Source organism: Talpa occidentalis, unplaced genomic scaffold (assembly GCF_014898055.3).
Source record: "Talpa occidentalis isolate TD23 unplaced genomic scaffold, MPIMG_talOcc4v2.1 talOcc4.10, whole genome shotgun sequence".
Taxonomy (NCBI): domain Eukaryota; kingdom Metazoa; phylum Chordata; class Mammalia; order Eulipotyphla; family Talpidae; genus Talpa; species Talpa occidentalis.
The window spans coordinates 106,103,324-106,123,087 of NW_023600993.1; the positions used below are offsets into that span (position 1 = coordinate 106,103,324).

The 19,764-nt window shown below is 72.5% G+C and overlaps 1 protein-coding gene across 1 annotated transcript in view; it reads right to left on the bottom strand.

The window, feature by feature from the left end:
• Positions 1 to 18,615, bottom strand: part of LAMA5 (laminin subunit alpha 5) — a 35,881-nt gene extending 17,266 nt beyond the window's left edge. Inside the window, 25 exon segments of the mRNA XM_037501658.1 lie at positions 4 to 146; positions 250 to 388; positions 497 to 653; positions 793 to 892; positions 1,165 to 1,270; positions 1,349 to 1,401; positions 1,483 to 1,588; positions 1,728 to 1,780; positions 1,917 to 2,054; positions 2,130 to 2,264; positions 2,335 to 2,469; positions 2,549 to 2,686; positions 2,758 to 2,898; positions 5,104 to 5,166; positions 5,276 to 5,410; positions 5,596 to 5,619; positions 5,622 to 5,685; positions 5,765 to 5,883; positions 6,162 to 6,277; positions 8,064 to 8,161; positions 8,234 to 8,404; positions 8,489 to 8,607; positions 9,043 to 9,160; positions 15,128 to 15,280; positions 18,349 to 18,615. Of these exon segments, the coding sequence (XP_037357555.1) occupies positions 4 to 146; positions 250 to 388; positions 497 to 653; positions 793 to 892; positions 1,165 to 1,270; positions 1,349 to 1,401; positions 1,483 to 1,588; positions 1,728 to 1,780; positions 1,917 to 2,054; positions 2,130 to 2,264; positions 2,335 to 2,469; positions 2,549 to 2,686; positions 2,758 to 2,898; positions 5,104 to 5,166; positions 5,276 to 5,410; positions 5,596 to 5,619; positions 5,622 to 5,685; positions 5,765 to 5,883; positions 6,162 to 6,277; positions 8,064 to 8,161; positions 8,234 to 8,404; positions 8,489 to 8,607; positions 9,043 to 9,160; positions 15,128 to 15,280; positions 18,349 to 18,615 (2,991 nt within the window).
• Positions 18,616 to 19,764: the final 1,149 nt, after the last annotated feature.

The window sequence follows — 19,764 nt, forward strand, 5'->3', positions numbered from 1 at the left end:
CACCAAGAGCACCCCCTCGGCCTCCACGAGCAAGACCCAGGCCCCTGGGTTCAGCACGAAGGGCTCCCCGAAGCCTCTCTGGGGCACGGTGACGAAAGCAGGGTCCGCGCTGGGCGGGAAGGTCATGGGCTGGCTCTGCTCTGTGCCTGCGCGAGACACAGACAGTGGCCCATGCTGGCCGGCCGGGGCCGCACCTGCCGGGGGAGAGCAGGTGGGGCGCGCTCGGGGACGGCCCGCCGGGTGACTCACAGTTGGTGCAGGTGGCAAACGCGCCGTCCTCCCGCACGGAGACCCAGCCGCTCACGCTGGTGGGCCCGCGGTTGGCGAAGCGGAAGACCAGCCGGAACAGGTCGGGGGCGGTGATGTTCAGCCTGGCCACGATCCTGGGCTGTACAGCGGAGCAATCAGACCCCCTCCCGCCCCTGCTGGCCCTGCGCCCCGCCGGCCCCCCCCACCTAGACAGGGGTCATCTGCGCGTAGCCCTGCCCTGCCCCACCTGGATGGGGGTCATCTGCGCGTAGCCCCGCCAGCTGAAGTTCTCAAACTCCAGGGGGTTGAAGCCGAAGCGCACGGGGTGGCCCTGGGGTGTAGCAGTCTCCTCCAGCTCCAGGCGCAGGTGGTGCAGGTCAGGCAGGTAGTGGTCCCGCGCCGGCCTGGCGGTGGCAGGGGTCAGGAGCAGCCTGCCTCCCCTCTGGACCAGCCAGGGCCGGCCCTGAACCGCCCGCCCACCAGAGTTCCGGGGAGCAGCCAGTGGACAGCCCCGCCCACAGCCCCTCGGAGGGGGACACCCACTCGCTGCAGGTGGGGCCCTGGGTGTTGGGGCGGCAGCGGCAGGCGCCCGTCCGTGGCTCGCAGCCCTGACCCAGTGCACCGCCGACGTCACACCTGCAGCCTGCGGGGGTGGGGGGGGAGGGGGCGGGTGTCAGACACTGCCCACAGCTCAGGGCCCTCTCTGGCCTCACAGCCTCCTGGGGCTCTGACGGGGCTGAGTCCAGGCTGGGGGTGAGGGCACTGGGGGGGTCTGAGAAATGCTGCCCACATGCAGGATGAGGGCAGAGCTGCCCACCACCGCCCGCAAGGGTTGGCCAGGCAGCCCAAATTGCTCCACGAGAGCCGCGCCCTGGCCTCCAACACCCACCCCGCGGGCCTGAGCTGGGCACTCACTGCGGCAGCCAAAGTAGTCGGCCTGGTCCAGCCCGAAAAAACTGTCCTTGCAGGCCGCGCAGGTCCGGCCACACACGTGGGGCTTGCAGAAGCACTGGCCGCTGGCCTGGGTGGAAGGAAGAGGTGGGACTAGGCAGGGGAGCCCGAGGGCTGCCCAGCTCCCAACACCCAGCCCTGGACTCACCGGCTGGCAATGGGCAGCTCCACCCAGCGTGCCCCTGGGGTCACAGCTGCAGCCTGGGGGCGGGCGCAGAGTGGGCCTGAGGGTCTGGGCCCAGGGCACCCCCCCCCCCGCCTGCCCCGCGAAGACACACTTACGTGAGCAGCCCTCAGGGTTGCTGGAGCTCAGGCCCCAGAAGCCCGGCTTACAGCGGTCACAGCTGGGCCCGTGCACGTGAGCCCGGCACACGCAGGGGGCCTGCGCCTGCAGGGGGGCTGCGGTCAGAGAGGGCCCGGCCCAAATTCCCTGCCCCAGAGTGGGGACGGGGCTGGGGACACCGCCGTGATGGCCAGGACACGGGCGGCAGGGAAAGCCAGGGCCCCCGTGCGCAATCTGGGCTCACCTCGGGCAGGGCAGGGTCGGTGGGAGCCAGGCCAGCGGGGTGGCAGGAGCCAGCTGTGGGGAAACACCCAAGCCACGTCACTCCTCGTGAGTGTCCCCAGCTGCCACGTCCCTCAGGCTCAGCGGGCACACGCCCGCGCCCGCCCACCCACCCGGCCCCGGGACGCTCGCACAGCAGCGCCCGCCTCACCCTCGCAGGTCGGGAAGTCGTAGGCGCCCGGCACGCATGCGTCGCACCGCAGCCCGGTCACACGCGGCCGGCAGCTGCACTGGCCGCTGCGGGGGTCACAGGCCGTGTGCAGGGAGCCCTCGGGGGAGCAGCGGCAGGCTGTGGGGAGGGCGGGTGTGGGCTCGGGCGGGGCGTCTGCTCGGGCGCACCCCCCTCCCGCCGGGCGGCACTCACGGGCACAGTCAGGGAAGCCGTGGTGGTCGGGGCTGCACTCCTGGCAGGCGGGGCCCGCGAAGCCGGGGCGGCAGCGACACACCCCACCCGCGCCGCAGAGCTGGTCCAGCGCGCCCCGGGGGTCACAGGCGCAGGCTGCAGGGACACGGGGTCAGGCCGGCCCCGCGGCCCGCTCCCCCCACACCCCCCGCCGGCCTCTGCTCACCGTGGCAGTCGGGGTAGCCGTGGTGGCCGGGCCGGCAGCGGTCGCAGCGGGAGCCTTGGAACTCGGGCCGGCAGTGGCAGCGGCCCGCCTCGTCGCAGCCCTCGGGCAGGGTCCCGGTGGGGCTGCACCCACACACTGCGGGGCAGGGGTAGGCGGGGCCTGAGCTGGGCAGGTGGCCGCCCCCTCGCCCGTGCCCACGGGGAGCCCCACTCACGCTGGCAGAGAGGGAAGTGGAAGTAGCCGGGCGCGCAGCGGTCACACGCGGCTCCTTCGAAGCCCGCCCGGCAGGTGCACTGACCCGAGTCGGGGTCGCAGGCGCCGTCCGCCACACCGGGGCTGGAGCACTGGCAAGCTGCGGGAGGGGCCACACGGTGAGGGGCAGGCCCCGGGGTCAGCGCGGGCGGGCGGCGGGGCTGGACTCACGCTGGCAGCCGGGGCCGTAGAAGCCAGGGGCGCAGAGCTCGCAGTGGGCGCCCTGGAAGTTGGGTTTGCACACGCAGCGCCCCACCCGCGGGTCCTTGCGGCAGGCGTTGCCCTGGGTCCCCGCGGCACTGCAGTCACAGCCTGGGGGTGGCGGGAGGGGACATCTGAGAGGCCAGCAGACCCAGCCCTCCCGGGAAAACCGCCCTCTGCAGACACACGCCCGCTCCCGGGACAGCACACTCGCACCAATCTGAAAGATAAAATGCGGGCCTCCCTGCTGGCTTAAGGGCTTAAGCACCGCGCTATGAAGCTGTCCGCAGCCTCTGCAGCACGAGTTGGATCCCCGGCCAGGGAGCTGCCCACATGGCGCGCAGACCTCTCCTGCCGCCCGCTGCTCCCCTCAGCAGCGGATTTCGTCAGTCTGCCTGTTCTGCTCCCCACTCTGTCTCTGGTGAAGCCTCTCACCCCCAGCATTTCTGGCCTGTACCCCGGCTCTTGTGTGCATAAATAAATAAATCTTTTAAAAAAATAAATAAATAAAAGGTAAAAAGTGCCCAAGAAGGAAACACAGGGGCTCCAGAAAACCGGGCCACAGTGAGATGCAGGCGCTTTACGTCCCAGGAGAACGCGGCCTGCAGCTTCACGCCAAAGCGTGTAAAACCCAAAGTAAGTCAAAAATTTGCTGAGAAAATATAAACCACCACCACCGGGGCAAGCTGAGATGAAAACCGACAGGCGCCGCCACCGCAGGCCCGGGGAGGCGCCCTCCACGCCGGACGCCTCTCGACAGCGGCCACGAGGACGCGGTGATGTTCCTAAGTTCGTTCTAGGAAACTGCCAAGGAACGAGAGGCTTCCCGGGACTTTCAAATTGATCCGGAGCGCAAGGAAGGAAGGCTCCTTCCCCGGGTACTTCACCAGGCGGGCGACAAAACCGAAACAAGACGGTGCCCCCCAGAAGGGCTCCAGCCGGCGCCACCACGCGGGCAGGGGCCCCAGGACCTGACACCAGGGCCCAGCAGACGCCCGTCCCGGCTCCTCCGCCTGTTTGTAAAGTCTTCGTGGGGCACGGCCAGGCGGTCATCGACACCCGGCCCCGGCCGCCCGAGCTACAGTGGAGCCGCCGGGGCTGGCTGGCCCTCAGGTCCAGGACACCTGCCATCTGGCCGTTTCAGGAAAGGTTGCCGACCCCTGGTTTACGGCACCCATGAAAAGGTAAACGTGCCAGAGCCAAAAAGGAAGCTGTCGGGGAGCCAGCGGACGGGGTAGCTGGGTTTCGGGACTGTTCCCCAGGGCAGCAGGTGACCAAGGCCCGCATAAGGGGCCTCCCGGGGGCACAAGGGCTTAAGCATTGGCACCATGAAGTGTCCACAGCCACTGCAGCACGAGTTCCATCCCCGGCCAGGGAGTGACCCACACAGTGCAGCAGACCCCTCTGGTCTGCAACCCCAGCAGTGTGTCTCAGTGGATCCACCTGTCCTGCTCCCCACTCTGTCTCTGGGGAGTCCTCTCACCCCCCTACTTCTGGCCTGCACCCCAGTTCTTGCGTGCATAAATAGTCTTTCAAAAAACAAACGCCGGCCCAAGAAGAGCCCCAGGCACAGAGCACAGTCGCGGGGAGCCCAGGGGAGCAGGCAGATGCCCGCAACCACACGGGAGGCGTGGGCCAGGAGGGAGCAAAGCCCCGTGGGCTGGTGAGGACCCAGAGACGCAGCCCAGGACACGGGAGTGCAGCCACCTGACCGCCACCCCCGGCCACTCCCACCTGCAGTGCGGGGCAGCGCGCCCCCAGCCCGGACACTGGGAAGGGCCTGCGGGGCAGGGCTCAGCCCTGACAGTGGCCACCTGGCCAGCCATGTCCACGCTGCTTGTGGCTCATGATGGCCACCCACTTTCTATCCCGGGGGCGACTGGCAGCCCAAGGCCAAAATGTCCCTCAACGCGGAGATCAGCACCCTGGAACCGCGGCGAGAGGGGGGCCGCGGTGGGGCGGTCGTTGTAATGGTCTCTCCGCGCTGCGGGAGGCCTGGACGCCAGCAGTGGGGTGGGCGGGACAAGAGCGGCGTCCGTCAGGACTGGGCACGACGACGGTTCACGCGCACCAGGTGACCACACAGCCCACACGTGCGCCCACCGAGGGCCGCGCACCCAGCGGCCAGGCGGCGGGAAGGGGCGTCTGGCCACTCCTCTCTGCGGCCTTACGCCTGCCTGCCACCCATGCCTTTGAAGGTTTGCTGTGGCTGTTACTTGCAGGGAAGAACCCAAATCGAGGCGACCAAAGAACCCTCCCAGGGGGTCCTCATGCCCTGCCCCACCGCCCGCAGGGTCGGGGCCTGGAGATACTCACTCACGATCTGTCCTGCAGGCAGCACCTGCTCGCCGGTGTCGTCGGGGGAGACCGAGGACACCGCTGTGGGGGAAGCAGGAGTCAGTCTGGGGCTCCGCTAGGGGCCCCGCCCCAGACCCCGCCCTGGCCCCCCCCCCCCGCCCCAGACCCGACCCCGCCCTGCCCCGCTCACGGAGGCAGTGGGGGAAGCCGGCGAAGCCCTCGGCACACGCGTCGCACCGCTCCCCCGTGAAGTTGGGGCGGCAGTAGCAGCGTCCGGTCAGGTCCTCACACGTCCCGTCTGTGAAGTTGGACTCACAGCTGCAGCCTGGGCAGAGGGTGGGAGGTCAGGGGACCCCCAAGCCCAGAGCCACGGGGCCCCAGGGGAGGGCAACGCGCTGAGAGCCAGGCCACCCGGGAGAGGCGAGGGCCCGGCCCCACACCCCCTGAGCAGGAGACCCCTGGGGCAGGCCCTGCCCCCGCGACACCCTGCTGAGGGCGCCCCCCACTCACGGCGGCAGGCGTGGGGTGAGTGCAGGGGTGGTCCGGGTCCCGGTAGAAGCCGGGCAGGCAGCGCTCACAGTTGACGCCAGTGGTGTGGTGCTGGGGGTGCAGGGCTGCTGAGTCCGGGCCCCCCAGCCCCCCACAGCCGCCCACCACACGCCGGGCCGGGCCCGCCTACCTGGCAATCGATGCACACGCCGCCGCCCCTGAAGACGTGGTCACGGTTGCGGCTGGTGCCCTGGCGGGCCACCTCGGGGTCGTAGTAGCAGTCGTGCGCGTGGCCGTGGCAGTTGCAGGCTGCGGGGGCTCAGCTGTCAGGAGCCCCTCCAGGCCCCCCCACAAACCACTGGGACCCCAGGTGAGGCCTGCCCTGGGAGGGAGGCGCTGCCCGCATGTGCACACGTGTACGTGTGTGTGAACACGTGCCCCTGTGTGCACCGTGGGTAAGCATGTTTGTGTGCACGCGCATGTGCCCGTATGCACGGAAGCGGACCAGCATGCAACGTGCAGGTGTGTGCGGGGAGTGGGTGAGCATGCACAGTGTGTGCGCAGGGACGCGCGTGGCGGGCACTCACGCTGGCACTCGTTGGCACTGTCGGCGGTGGCCGGCCGCCAGGGCTGCTGGTTGAAGCCGGGGCAGCACCGGTCGCAGGAGCCCCCGCACGTGTTGTGCTGGCAGGCGCACTGCAGCCTGCGGGCAGAGTGGGCTCAGACCCACGGGGTGCCGGGCATAGGGGGCTGGCCCAGAGCCCCAGGGCCTCAGGGTGGCCAGCATGCAGGCCAAGCCCCACTCCCAGCCTACCCCGAGGCCGGGCTCGCCCAGCACACGGCCCTGAGCCCAGCCAGATACCCTGTGTGTCCAGGGTGCTTCCCAAGGGGCAAGAGGCCAAGACCATTTCCTCCTCCTGCCAGGGGTGGACACCGTGGAGGCTGGCGCCCCGCCTGCTGTCCTGGACAGCAGCTCCCGTTGGCTCGGCGGGCAGGGGGACAGCTGGCACCAGTGAAGGCTGAGGCGCAGCCACCACCGCTCAGAACACCTGCCAGGGCCCCGCCCCCGCTCCGGCCTAGGGGGGGGGCGGGGGTCACAGCGCAGCCCAGCGGGGCCCTCCGTCCCGGGCCAGTGCCCGGCTGCCGCACCAGGAGCCATGTCGCCCGGCTGCCAGCCACCAGGCCGTCCCCTCAGACCCCGGGCGGCTGGAGGGCCCCCGTGGAGAGCGGACTGGACGACCGGCCATGACAGGCCTCCCGTCCCCTGCTCTGGGCCGCAAATGTCTGACAACCCCACACCGAGGAGCCAGCACAGCGTGCAGGTGACTGGGCGCGGCCAGCGCGGCCATCCAGGGCTCAGTGCCGACAGCCTAAGACACCGACGGGACACCGGCAGAGACGAGGCGGCCCACAAGCCCGGGAAGGGGCTTGGCCGAGCCGGACGAGAGAGAGCACGCAGGGATGGCAGGGGCTGGCCGGCCGGGCGCTGGGGGCCCGCGGGGCCGGGCAGCAGAGGTGTAGGCAGTGGGCTCAGGAAACATGGGGCCGCTGCCTGGGGACACGCTGTATGGCGGCTTTGGTTCTGGGGAGGCGCTGGGACGCCCCAAGGGGTGAGCCTGTCAGTCCACGCCCAGGCGCAGGGAGCCAGGTGAGGGCCCGGTCACACATGCCTGGGCGCGCCAGCCTCTCCCCAAGGCCAACCCGGCCGCTGGCGGGCACCCCGCCCAGCGCCACACACTCCCTCTTGGCACTTGATTTCCCAGAGCAGTTCGCGGTTCCTGAGCCGGCGGGAGCCGTGCGCGCAGCGAGGGTTGGGCACGCTCTGGGCTGGCGGGGGCTGGGCCCCGGGGCGCTGTGGCGCGGACCCCTCCTCTCTTCAGACCGTGTCCCCATCTGGAGAGGTCTGGGGTTCCCTCCCAGGGCGGCTTTGATGATGAGGGGGAAGAGCCGCCTCCGCCCCGCCACAATCAGTGCGGACGTGGACCTCACACGCAGCAGAAGGGGCACCACGAGGCCAGGGAAGGGTGCCCGGCAGTGGGGGTTCAGAACCCTCACTGGCCCCGGGGCCCTTGGGGGCTCAGGCCCTGACCCACGCTGGGCACAGGCTCACAGCGGGCACCAGCAGCTGGGCCAGCCAACCTGGGTGCCCAGCGGCGAACTGGCTGGGCCTGGGAGCTCGCTGCCCCGGTGTGAGCACAGGCCACATCAGACAGGGTCTTGGGCGAAAGCGGGGGGCAGGGGGCCCGCAGTGTCACTGTGTCCTGGAGGGCTGCACCTGCCCCCGGGGGCCGACGGCCCCTCTCCTTGGCTTCCCTCCCAGGAACCCCCACGGGGGCGGGATAAGACCCCGCCCGGGCAGGCAGCACAGTGCCTGAGCCAGACACAGGGCGCCCCGGGAGGCTGCCTGTGGCACTGCCCCTCCACCTCACTGTGCACGCGGGGGAAACTGAGGCACGGGGCGGAGACAGGGCCCAGAGTGGCAGGCTCACCGGAAGGGGTCTGCGGGGTCCTTGGCGTCACAGACATCCGCGTGGCCGTGGCAGACGCAGCGGCCGCCGATGCTGATGTCCTTGATGCTGTAATAGTACTGCAGGGGGGGTCAGCGTGGCCGCCCGCCCCGCCCCCCGCGCCCCGGCCCCGGCCCCGCCCGCGCACTCACCCTGCGGGTGACCGTGGGGTCCCGCAGCGCCTTGCCCATGAGGTGGCCCAGCAGCGTGTTGGTGCGCAGGAAGCGCAGGCGGATGTTGGTGGCCTTGGTGAAGTCGCGCAGCAGCGGCGAGTAGGAGAAGTTCGCGGCCCCCGGGCGCCCGTTGACCAGGGACACCACGATCTGGCAGATGGGCACCGTCAGGCCAGCCGAGGGCCCAGCCAGGCGCCCCCGGCCCCCAGGCCCCGCCCGCCCGCCGCAGCGCACCTCCCCGTTCTCCAGGGGCACGATGCGCGAGTACTCGGTGCTGCAGATGACGTCGTCGTCCCTCGCGATGCGCGCCATCGTGCGCGGCCCGAAGCGCTCGAGGCAGTCCCTCCTGGAGGCTGCGGGGCGCCGGGCGTCAGGGCGCAGGCGGCAGACGCTTCTCGGCCCAGCCCCGGCCCGAGGGCGATCTCGGCTCCCCAGGCCAGGGGTCGGGGGTCCGCCTCCGCCCGGCAGTCTGCTCGGCAGCACCGCTCCCCCCGGCCCCCCCGCCCACGGAGCTGGACGGCATGTGTCCAGGGCCTGCCCATCTGAGCGCCCCCCGCACGGCTGGTTGGGGGCATGGCCACGCCGGCCGGCCAGTGTGGGCGCCAAAGGGGCTGCCGGACCCTCCGCGGCCACCAGCCCAGAGAAGCCAGGGCACGGGCGACCCCAGGCCTGCGGGGACGCGCTCCCGTTTCTGGCCCCAGAGGCCCGGGGGGCAGGCCCGCAGCAGAGCCAGGCGGGAATGTGGCGGCCACCATGGCCAAGCCCGCCAGGACGGCTCCGGGACTCACAGGCGAAGAACTGCCAGGGCTGGTAGGTGTGGCCGAAGTCCGTGGAGCGTTCCAGCACCCAGAGGTCTGGCCGGGGGGAGTTGGCGAACTTGATGAGCACGTAGGCCACGTGGAACACCTGGGGGCAGAACGCGTGAGTCCTCCCTGGCTGCCCGCAGGCTCCCCGCTCCGCAGCTGCTTCTCCCCAGTGCCCACTGGGGCTTTGCCTGCGAGGCTGCTAAGGCCCATGGGGCTCCCCTCCTGGGCCTGGGGGGCCTGGGGCTCAGGGCCCAGAACTGTCCCCTCCCCTGCTCAGAGCCATGCTGTCTTGCGCTGAGCTGCAGACTGGCCCAGGGGGGCAGGAGCCCGGAGGCGCAGGCAGCGGCAAAGACAGGCCCCAGAGCCGCGGGGCCTGTGCAGGTGGCCGAGCTGCCCACAGCTCCCACGAGCCTGGTTGCCGGGTGCTGGGAACCCCTCCTGGGCAGGGCCCTTGTCCCAGCTCACCCCGGTCACTCCCATCATTCTCAGCCAACCCAGGGCCCATCCCTTTCGCCTGCTGGCCAGTCCATGGCCCTGGCGCCCCCGGGAGGGCGCCGCAGAGCCACTGCAGCCCAGCCTCACCCGCAACCAGAGGCCTCAAGGAGAGCCCAGCTTCCGGGGAGACCCCAGCTCAGAAGCTGCACTGGGGTCCCCCGGGGCTGCATCGGGGAGGCTGCCCCTAAAGTGAGTGGTTTTCTCCCCCCACCAGGCCCATCTCCCCAGCTCCCGCCTGGGTCTTGGCCTCGCTCCCGAGGAGATGCCCGTCCCTCCCGCCTGATTCCCTGGCCAGAGGTCAGCATGCTGGGCGTCCCTGTGCCCTGCACCCCTGGGCTCACCGACGGAGCCCCACCTGACACAGCCCCCACAGCACCTCAGACACCTCCTCAGGGAAGTCCCCCCAGCTGCACCGCCCATACCAGCCTCAGCCAGAGCTCACGGCACCAGCCCCCCAGTAGCAGCTGCCGGGGAGACTGGAAGGGCCGTGCAGCTGTGCCTTGGGGGCCAAACGTGCCCCTCTCCAGCTTGTGGGGTGGTGCACGAGGAGAGGCCCCAGAGCCAGGGCCCCCAGGAGAGGGCTCTGGAGCTGCCAGGGACGCGTGGCTTGGGCAGAGCACCTGCCAGCTGGGGACTCCTAAGGACAAGGTGGGGCTCCAGAGCCCCAGAGGGGGACCCTCAAGCAGTCTCCATACCCCACAGGCACACACACCTGCGGGGCAGCCAAACAGACAGTGGGGGCGCTGTGGACACTCCACATGGGCACTGGGGAGGGGTCTGCGGCACCCCCAGCTGGACCTGCACCTGCCCACGCCCTTGCGGGTCCCAGCACACCCTGGCCACTGGCTCCCGGCCCCGCCCCTGCCCGCCGGGGGCGCAGGTCAGCCATCTGTTGCTTGGCCCCCACTGGGCCAGCCGGCCTGTCCACCCCAGAGCCTAGGGGCTCCTGGGGCACAGCGGGGGTCCCCAGGACGGCCAGAGTCCAGTCACCCTGACCCTCCTGGAGACCACCATGGACCCTGGGCCCCCGGAGGTGCCGGCTGCTAAGAAGGGTGGGGGGAAGGTCTGAGAGCCCCAAGACACGCCCGCTCTGCGTCCTGCCCTTCCTGACGGCCAGCACGCGGAAGCAGGCCCACGTGGGACGCGCTGCCTCTCCGAGAGCGGGGGAGCAGGCCTATGTGCGGCTGCCAGGCTCTGAGGTCATCCTCCGCTCCGTCCCACCCACGGGGGAGAGGTCCGAGCCTCTGGGGGACCAGCCCCGCACCCAGAGCGGCCTGCTGCCAGCCCTGAGCGTTCCAGGAGCCCCCCGGGGACCCCGGCCCTGCGTGGGGGTTGGGGGGGGCTGGGCACGGGAGACAGGACTGAACTGCTGGGGGGTCTGCTCCAGGGGCGGGCAGCAGGACCCCATAGAAGGCCCCGGAGGTTACAGTGCCCAGCCCTCTGGGCCGCCCCCGCATTTCCCTGAGGGGGAGCTGTGCCCCCGCACCCCCCGGAGGCAGCACAGACACTGACACCGAGCGGAGGACGTGGCGGGGACCCTGCCCCTGCCCGGGCCTGCCCAAAAGGCCAGCCCGCCTGGCTTTGCCCCGCGCCCCGGGTCTGGCGGCGGCTCTGGAGCCACAGCGCTGCCGGCCAGCAGTGGACGTGCCAACGCCGCTGACCTTTCCCGCGGCCGCGCGGCTCCGGGCAGAAGAAAAAAACGTCTTTTAAAGCAAAAGCCAAACAAAAGCCTCCTGAGTTATTTTTAAAAATCTGGCTATTTCGGGGCAGGCACGTCTCCAGGACAGCAGCGCCCCACCCCCGCCCGCCCGCAGGGCCAGGGCTCCCGCGGGGGTCTGCTGGGGCCACAGCCGGGCACGGCGTGGGGGTGGTGAGCGCGGCCCCTGGTGGCCTCGGCCCTCGCGGGGGCCAGGCGGCGGGAGGACCCTCGGGGAGCAGGCCGTGGCCACCTGCAGGGACACACATCGTCCAGGGCAGAGGTGCGGGCGGCGGGTCGGGGCTGTGGTCTGGGTGGCACAGGAGGGTCAGAGAGAGAACACGGCACTGTGAACCCCAGGGGTCCCCCAGCCCTGGGCAAAGAGGGACTGGGCGCTGCCAGTGGCCGGTGGCCACCTGGACTTGGCAGCACGTCACCCAGGGGAGGCTGCGGCTGGACCGCAGGGCCAGGGTCAGGCCGCCCCCACCTCCGGGGCGTTGCCATGGCAGTCGGTGACTCAGCCAGGCCCTACAGGAAGCCAGGCCCGGTGCCAGTTCCCCAGGACAGACCGGGTCCCCGCCGGGGCCGAGGCAGGAAGCCCTTCCTGCACCAGCTTCCAGGCCAGCGCCTGACCCATCCCCTCGGAGCTGGCACTGGGGCGCCCGACCTCCCGGATCCCCGCCCCTAGCTCCTGGGCTGGCCTCTGGGCCCTGAGTGCCGAAGCCACCTGCCCTCCCGCGCCGTGCCCCCCAGCACCGACATCTGACAGCCTCGCCGGGGCTCCCCGCGGGGACTGCAGAGGCCAGAGCAGGGAGGGGGGCAGGGCCCTAGCCGGAGGCTCCAAGCCCCGCAGGGGCACTGGGTGGGGGAGTCAGAGACTACCCCAAGGGCCGTCCTGGGCCCCCGCCTGGCCAGGTCAGCCAGATGGTCAGCCACAGGAAGTGGAGTTTACCCCAGGGACCCGGAGACCCAAACAATTTAGTCTCCAGTGCGCAGCGTGCTGGGGGCCGGTGCTGGGGGTTTGTGTACAAACAGATGCAAACAGGAGCATCTGGGGGCAACCCGCAGCCGGGCCCAGTGCGAGGCGGTGGGGCGTGTCTGCGCGGAGCCAGCGAGGAGGGGAGGCGTCCGGCAGCCACCGCTGCGACGTGGGCCCCATCCTGGGGGAGAGGGGCCTGGTGGGGGAGGGCGTGCCGGCTGCAGGGCCACCAGGACCCCCTCGGCCCAGAGCCCCCAAGAGGGCCACGTCCGGCCCCACCCCTGCACCTGTCCCTCGCTCCGTAACCAGAGCCGGCCAGCCCTGCCACACTTCCTGCTGCTTCCCTCCGACGACCGCTGACCCTCCTGGGGCGCCGGCCACATGGCCGAGTGCCCGGCCCGGCTTGAGAGCGGCCAGCGGGCACGCAGGACCAGGCGGCTGCCAGGGAGGCCAGCAGGCCAGCCCAAGGACTGGCCTGGGTGGGGTCCTGACCGTGCACACCCTGTGTCGGGCCCCTCGCCCTTATGGGGGGGTGATGGCCCCAGAGGCCCAGGGGCCCGCCCGTGCCGCCTCCACCCAGCCAGGCAGGCGTGCGTGTGGCTGGGGAGAGCCCCTCGCTCACAGCCGGGCACAGGGGGTACGCCCAGCCCATCCCAAGGCCACAGGGCAGGATGGGTGCAACACGGGCTGCGCCCCTTTAACAACCAGGCCAGGGGGTGAGGGCAGAGGGACCCAGGGGCACCCGCCCTCACCAGCCACGGAGCCTTCCCGCCCTGGGGAGGGCCACAGCGGCCGGCACCCGGCGAGGTTCAACCCCGCCGCGGGGCCTGTGGACGCAGGGCCGGAGCCGAGGCCGCCCATGCCCTCCAGCCAGGCCGCGCTGCTGGGCCCGCGCTTCCTCCCCTACAAGACAAGAGACGAGACGAGGGCCCATGGCCCGCCCTGGGTGGGGAGACAGCAGCCTGAGGCACCCCTCAGAGAGAAGGTGCAGGACCCCCACAGGCAGTTGCTCCCGGGCAGGATGGCCTCCCGTGCCAGCACCCCCACCCAGCCCTGGGCATCCGCCCCAGATCCCAGAACAAAAGCCCGGGGAGTGCCCAGGCCCCGCCCCCACCGCCCGCTCCTGCTTCCTGCCCAAGGCCCGGGCCCCAGCTGGGACTGTCCAGCCCCAAAGCGGAGAGACCCCTCAGGGCTGGCCCAGAGCCGTGCTGACTTGGTGCTGACCGCCGGGCACTCCCACACACCTGCCCTCCAGGGAGCTGCTGGCAGCTCTGCAGGGCCGCGGCTCAGCCTGCTCCCTCACCAGACCTGGGGGGCCTGTGGGCACAGGCCCCGGAGTCACAGCAAAGGCCAGACACAGCCCAGGTGACCCTCCAGGCCACCGCCCGGGCCAGGTCTGTCCACCTCCCCTCCGCAGAGCTGCCCTCCGACCCAGGCGAGGCCCCTCTTGGCCTGGTCGGGCATCTCTGGCAGGTTCATCCCCGACCCCAGCCAGCAGGCCCCAGGCCCGCCTCCGCTCGCTCGGGGCTTAGCGGGAAGGGCCAACGTGGGAAAGTCCAGCGGCTCGAGAAATACCCCCACCCGTGTCTGCCCACCCCACCCGGCCCCAACACCCTGCCGGGCAGGCTCCGCACACCCCCGCTCCCCAGGAGCCTCGGTGGGTTCATCTGCAGGCCACGAAGGGGGGCATCGTAGATGGGCAGGCGGTGGCTAAGGGTGGGGGAGAGAGACAGGAAAGGCAGGGAGGGAGGTGAATGGCGGGGGGGGGGTCAGTCTGTCCCAGTCATTCTGGAACTGGGGAAACTGAGGCCGGACAAGCCGGACGGGCGGCACCCCGCCGGAAACAGCCATGGAGCAGGCGCGCTGCCTGCCTCCCGGTCCAGCCCGGCTCAGGGGCCACAGAGCTCGGGGGGCAGAGCATCCCCAGGCCCCTCCTGTGCCCACTGGGCACAGGGCAGGCAGCATGCCCACCACTCTGCTGCCCCTCTGAGGTTGCCGTGGAGACCAGGCCATTGTGTGCTGGCTAGGGCCCTCGCCCCTCCCCCAGGCGGACCAGGCCTGCCTGACAGGCGGGTGCTGGGGGTGGGGGCGGGGCACTGCTGCCTCGGAGGAAGCCCTGCTGCTACACCTGTCCTCCCAAGGCCACCATGCTGGCCCCAGACAGAGGGGCTCCGGGGTCCCAAGGGCTGCTGGGGATGGGGCGCTCAGGTGGCTTCTCCCTGACAGCTCATCCACTGCCCCCTCGAAATTCCAGCCCCAGCCAGGAGTCAAGCCCTCTCCACATCCCTGGCCACTACCACTGGACCCGCCTGCAGTCTCCGGGCGGGCGGGAGGGTGGACCCTGGACGCCGTGGGGCCAGGATCTGGGGATGCCCACCCACCTCTCCCGCGCCCGGGCCATGAGCGGGGGTGGAGGCTCCCAGACAGGCCAAGGCTGCTGCTGGGCTCCCTGCCTGCCCAGGCCAGGCCCAGGAGGAGGGTCGCGGCCCACCTCATCGGCCAAAGGGCCAAGGCCAACGCCACCGGCATGCACGGGAGCGAAAGGGGCTAGAGGAGGACGGGCCCACCCTGGCCAGCCCTGACCCGGAAGGCCTGCCGGGCTGGGTGGCGCACCTGAGCCTGGCCCGCAGCACAGGTATCCCAGGAATGTCCACTCGCCAGGCCTCCTCCACATTCCAGGCCCCTCCCGCAGGCCCCCGCAGAGGAATTCCTCAGGGTAAACACCAGGACTCCCCCCAGCCCCCCCAACCCCCCCCCAGGAGAAGCAGAAGGTCCCCAGCTGCCGTGCCCCCACCCCCCCACCCCACCCCCTCCGCTGCGCCAGCCCCCAGCCTGCAACTGGTTGGAGCGGCCCTCAGCCCAGGACCCAGAGCCGGACGGGGCACGCGGGGACGTACCTGGCCCAGGTCCAGGGTGACGTTGACCTCATTGTACTCCAGGCCGCGGGACAGCGGGGGGCTCTGCCACCAGCGCTCCGTGCCGTCCACCGCATTGCTCACCGGGTGGGCCCGGGTGCCACTCGCGGCCGTGCAGATGTCGCAGTACTGGCCCTGTGGGGGAGGGGCGGTCAGTGCCACGCCACGGCCGGGTCCCAAGGCCCCCGCCGCCCTCCCGCTCCACCCGCAGACTCCGTCCTCTCAACAGACATGGAGTGCGCCCCAATGCAGTCCCCGCTCGGCCGTGGCCCCAGCGGTGGAGGAAGCGGAAGCTCCTGGGGGAGCGATCGGGAGGGCGCTCTGAGGAGGGGGCGCCCGGGGCCTGCCCTGCAAGGGCGTGCAGGCAGAGGCCGCCTGTGCAAGGCGACAGGAGCCAAGGGGAAGGCAGCTGGGCTCACGTGGCCGGGCTCAGGGGACAAGGGGCCCGTGGATGGCAAGTGGGGGGCTTTGGGAGGGCTGGGGGGCTCAGCCAGAGGGGACCAGGACAGCCGGCCCCTGCCCCCCAGCCCACCCCCCGCAGCCCCGCCCCCCAGGCTGTCACAAGTTAGAGGCTCCAGAGGCAGACTCAGGCCCAGGACCAGCCCGGAGTGGAGGCCGGGGGCGCTGGCAGGTGAGGTCCAGGCCTCCCGGCTCTGCCGCTCCCGAGCCCTGGGATCAGGCCAAGTCACGGCGGCTGCTGAGCCTCAGGCCGCCTCAGCGTCCCCACGCTAGGAGCAGGGACACGGGCACCTGCCTGGGCCGAGCGGGATTAGCGGGTCTCATGTGGGACCGGGCAGCTGCCTCTGCCCTGGTCCAGCCACCTGCCTGGGGCCGGCCCCTTGGGGGACAGAGGCATGGCTGGCTGCCCCGCGGGGGAGGAGCAGGTGCTGGCAGCCTGGGGTGGGGGGAGCAGAGCTGGGCCTGGCCGCTGGCCGAGCAGCGCACCCTTTCCCACCCCGAGAAGGCGAGGCTGCGGCCCACAGAGGCACCCTGGGGTCCTGGAGAGGCCTCTGGGAAAGTTGGCCCCGCCCCGCCCTGCCCCAAGCTGGAGTGTGAGGGAGCCCCTGCCCCCCACCTGGCCACATCACCTTCCTTGTGTGCTGGAGGGAAGGGCCAGAGGCGGCGGAGCCGGAGCCGAGCTGAGCTGACCTGCCCTCACGCTCGGGTGGTGTCCCCTCCCCAGCAGGCCCCGTGGGCTGGCCCGAGAGGCAGAGCTGGCCCCGTGTGGGTCCCGGGAGACCTGAGCTGTCTTGTCTGGCCACTGGTGATTCTCCAGGCGGCCTCCAGGGGCCAGAGCCGCATGGAGGGCCCTACCTGTCTGACCGCGTCCGGGGCAGCCATGCCGGGGGTTGGAGCAAGAGCCACCCAGACAAGTGACCTGTCAGGCGGTACCGCCCAGCTCAGGGGCGATCTCAAATGAAGCGGGGCTCCCCCAACCTGCAGGCGCCCAGAGGGTCCCGAGCACCAAGGCGCACGCGCGCGGGGAGCACCGTCAGGCCCGGGGGCCCGGTGCCGGTGGGCCCTCCAGAGAGGCCGCTGTGGTCAGGCCCCTCCCAGGACCGAGCAGCACAGGGCTGGTCCAAGGGGCCCAGGGAAGCCTCTGCTCAGGTCCCCCAACTCAGGGAGAGGCAACACAGAGGAGCCCCCGGGCAGAGGGTGTCCCCCCCATGCCTCTGTCCTCTCTGGCTCACGGGGATGGGCTGGGGGAGCAGGCGCCAAGGCTGCCTGGGGGCCACGGGCAGAGGAGGGTGGGGGCATGATGAGCACTTCCCTCCCATGAGTCACGGGTGGCAGCTGAGCCCCCCACTTCCCCTGCAGCCCGCCAGCGCCCGCCAGCCCGGAATTCCTCCTGTGTTGCCCAGTGGACGGGATGGGCTGGCTTCTGTCCCCCCTCGCCCTCGTGCCCGTGTCTCACGGCCCCCCCATGCGGGCACTGGGCTCTTGCGACAGAGACGTTGGGGCCCACCTCCCCCCCACCCCGGGCAGCTCCTATGCCAGCGCCACGGGTGCAGGGACCCCACGAGTCATGCGCTGTTCTGCTGTGTCGGCTGGCCAGCCGGTCTCTCCGCTGCCCACGGCCTCAGAAGTGGGGTGCTAACGGCTGAGTGTACCCACTTCTGCTCTTGAGCGACCCCGGCGGGCGGCTGGGCCTCACTCAGGGCCGCTGCCTCGGGGGCAAGGCCACGGGCTGCGCTGGCCCGAGGTCGCACCTCAGGAGGGCAGGCCCTCACGTGCCCATCCACAGGACGGAGCTGGGGCTCAGCCCAGCGAAGGGGCGGCAGAAGAGGGGGCTGCACCCCAGGCCACGGGCTCCCAGGGGCCGCCTTCAGGCTCTGGGAGGGGGCGGAACTGGCCGCAGCTCCCCAGGGGCCAGGCCAAGAGGTGGCCGTGAGGAGGGCGGGGCTCCGGGGTGCCCTCGGCGCCCCTCTGCGCCCCGGGTGGGGCCGGCTGAGCAGTGCGGCAGGGAGGGGGGCCTCCTCCAGGTGCTCCGGGACGGCTCTGGAGAACCCCCAAGCTGCTCCTCCAGAATCTACCAGGGCCCCCAAACACTTGCGGGGTGCCCTGGCTGCCGGGCTTGGGCAGGTGCGGGCACCTTCCTGGGCCGGTCCCCAGCGGAGGGGGCAGCGCCGGCGGGAGCGGGGTGCGGCGGGGAGTCCAGGCCCCCCGCCCGCGGCCCCTCCCCCGCCCGCGGCCCCGGCCCCCCGCCCCTCCCCCCGCCTCCGCCCAGGAAGGTGCCGGCGAGTCCCCGGAGGCGGCGGCTCAGGTTACAGCGGCCTCGCACCGCCCGGGGCTGCCGCGGGCGCTCGCGGGACCGAAACCGAGTCCGGGGCTCGCGGAGCCGCTGCCCCGGCCCGCCCGGCCCGCCGGCGCCGGCGGGGTCCCCGCGCGGACTTCCCCGGGGGGCCCCGCGCGCCGCCGGCGCCCCAGACCCGGGAGGAGCCTCCAGCCTCGCCGGCCGCTGCGAGCCCCGGGGCGGCCCGGCCCGGCCGGCCCCGGCCCCGCCCCGCCCGGCCCGGCCCGGCCCGGCCCGGCCGCCGCCGGCAGGTTCCCGCCCGTCCCGAGGCGGCGCGGCCGGCGGGGCCGGGGCCGCCAGGGCCGGGCCGGGCCGGGCCGGGCCGCGCCCCCCCCAGCCCCCCCCGGCCCGCGGGCGCCGGGCGCGGGGAGGGGGCGCCGAGGGCCGCGCGCGCACCTGCCCGGCGCACCTGGATGGTCTGGTTGGGGTCGCCGCCGGCCGCGGGCCCGCCCACCAGCTTGCAGTACAGGTCCTCGGTGGGGCGCGGGGGGCCGCGCGCCGGGGCCTCCTCGCCGCAGGTGGCCGAGGCGCGGACGCGCGCGCCCTCCGCCAGGTTGAAGTAGGGCGGGTGCAGGCTCCGGTCGCCGCCCGCCCGCGCCGCGCCCAGCAGCGCCAGCCCGGCCAGCAGCAGCCGCGCGCCCCCCGCGCGGGGGAACCGCGCCCGCGCCCGCGCCATCTCGCCGGCCAGGGCGCCGCGCCGGGAGCCCGGAGCCTCGGCGCCGGTCGCTCCGCCCGCGGAGCCAGGCCCCGCCCCGCCGCCCGGGCCCGCGCCCCGCGCCCCGAGGGGGCGGGAGCGGCGGGCGGGCGGGCGGGGGCGGGGCGCCCTTAACCCTTCGGGCCCCGCCGCGCGCCGGGAGGGACACCCGCGGGCCCCGGGCCGGGCGCGCCCCGCCGCCCTCTGTCCCCCAGCTGCGGGCACCCCTGGCGGCCCTTGGGCGCCCGCCCGCCCGCCCGGCCCCACACCCCAACCCGCGCTGCGACCTGGGGACCACCTCCCCTCCGGGAGTCGGCCCGGGCTCGAGGGGTGACCCCTGAGAACGGGCGCCCGCCCCACCCCCGCCCACCCCGGCCGGTGCCGGCCCCTCCCTCCCGCGGCCCCTCGCTGGCCGGCGGCCGTGAATGCGGCGGAGAGGGGGCGCGGGAACCCCCTGCAGAGGGACAGCGAGACCCCAGTGGAACCCCAGGTTCCCCCCAGGGCAACCAGACAGGCCCGGACCGGCTGGGCTCCTGCCTGCCCGGGTTTGCCTCAAACATATTTTAAAACAGGGACGTGGGGGGGCGGGGGGCGGGGGGGGGGCAGGGCCAGGGCGGCTTCCAGGGAGCTGGAGGCGCACCTGCCCGTGCCGGCCCGTCGGGGCCTGCCTCATTCCTGGGGTGCCTGTGCTTCCCCGCACTGCGGCTCCCTCTGACTCCCTGCGCTGGGCGGGCGCCGGGTGATGGGGAAATGGGCCCTCGAGGCCGAGCCCGAGCCGGGCGGGGCTGGTCCCAGCTGTTCTGCGTTTGGGCGGCCGCAGCCTGCGTCCGCCCGGCCGGCCGCGAGGGATCCGCCTCAAGGGAAGCCAGAGGGCCGGGGCTGCGCAGCTGCCCGCCGGCAGGTCTCCCCCAGTCTCAGAGCCCCGCCTCTGCCAGCCGGACCCCTGGACAGTCCCAGGGCAGGGAGTGGGGGGGCAGCGCTCCCAGCTCCCTCCCTCCCACATCACCCCCTCCATGCAGAGTCCCGGGCCTGCGGCCCCTGTCCCTGTTCTCGCCCTCTCCCTCTCCCCCCCCACCCCCCCAAGCAGGCGGTGGGACAACCGGCCTCCTCTCCACTCTCCCTCCCCTCCTC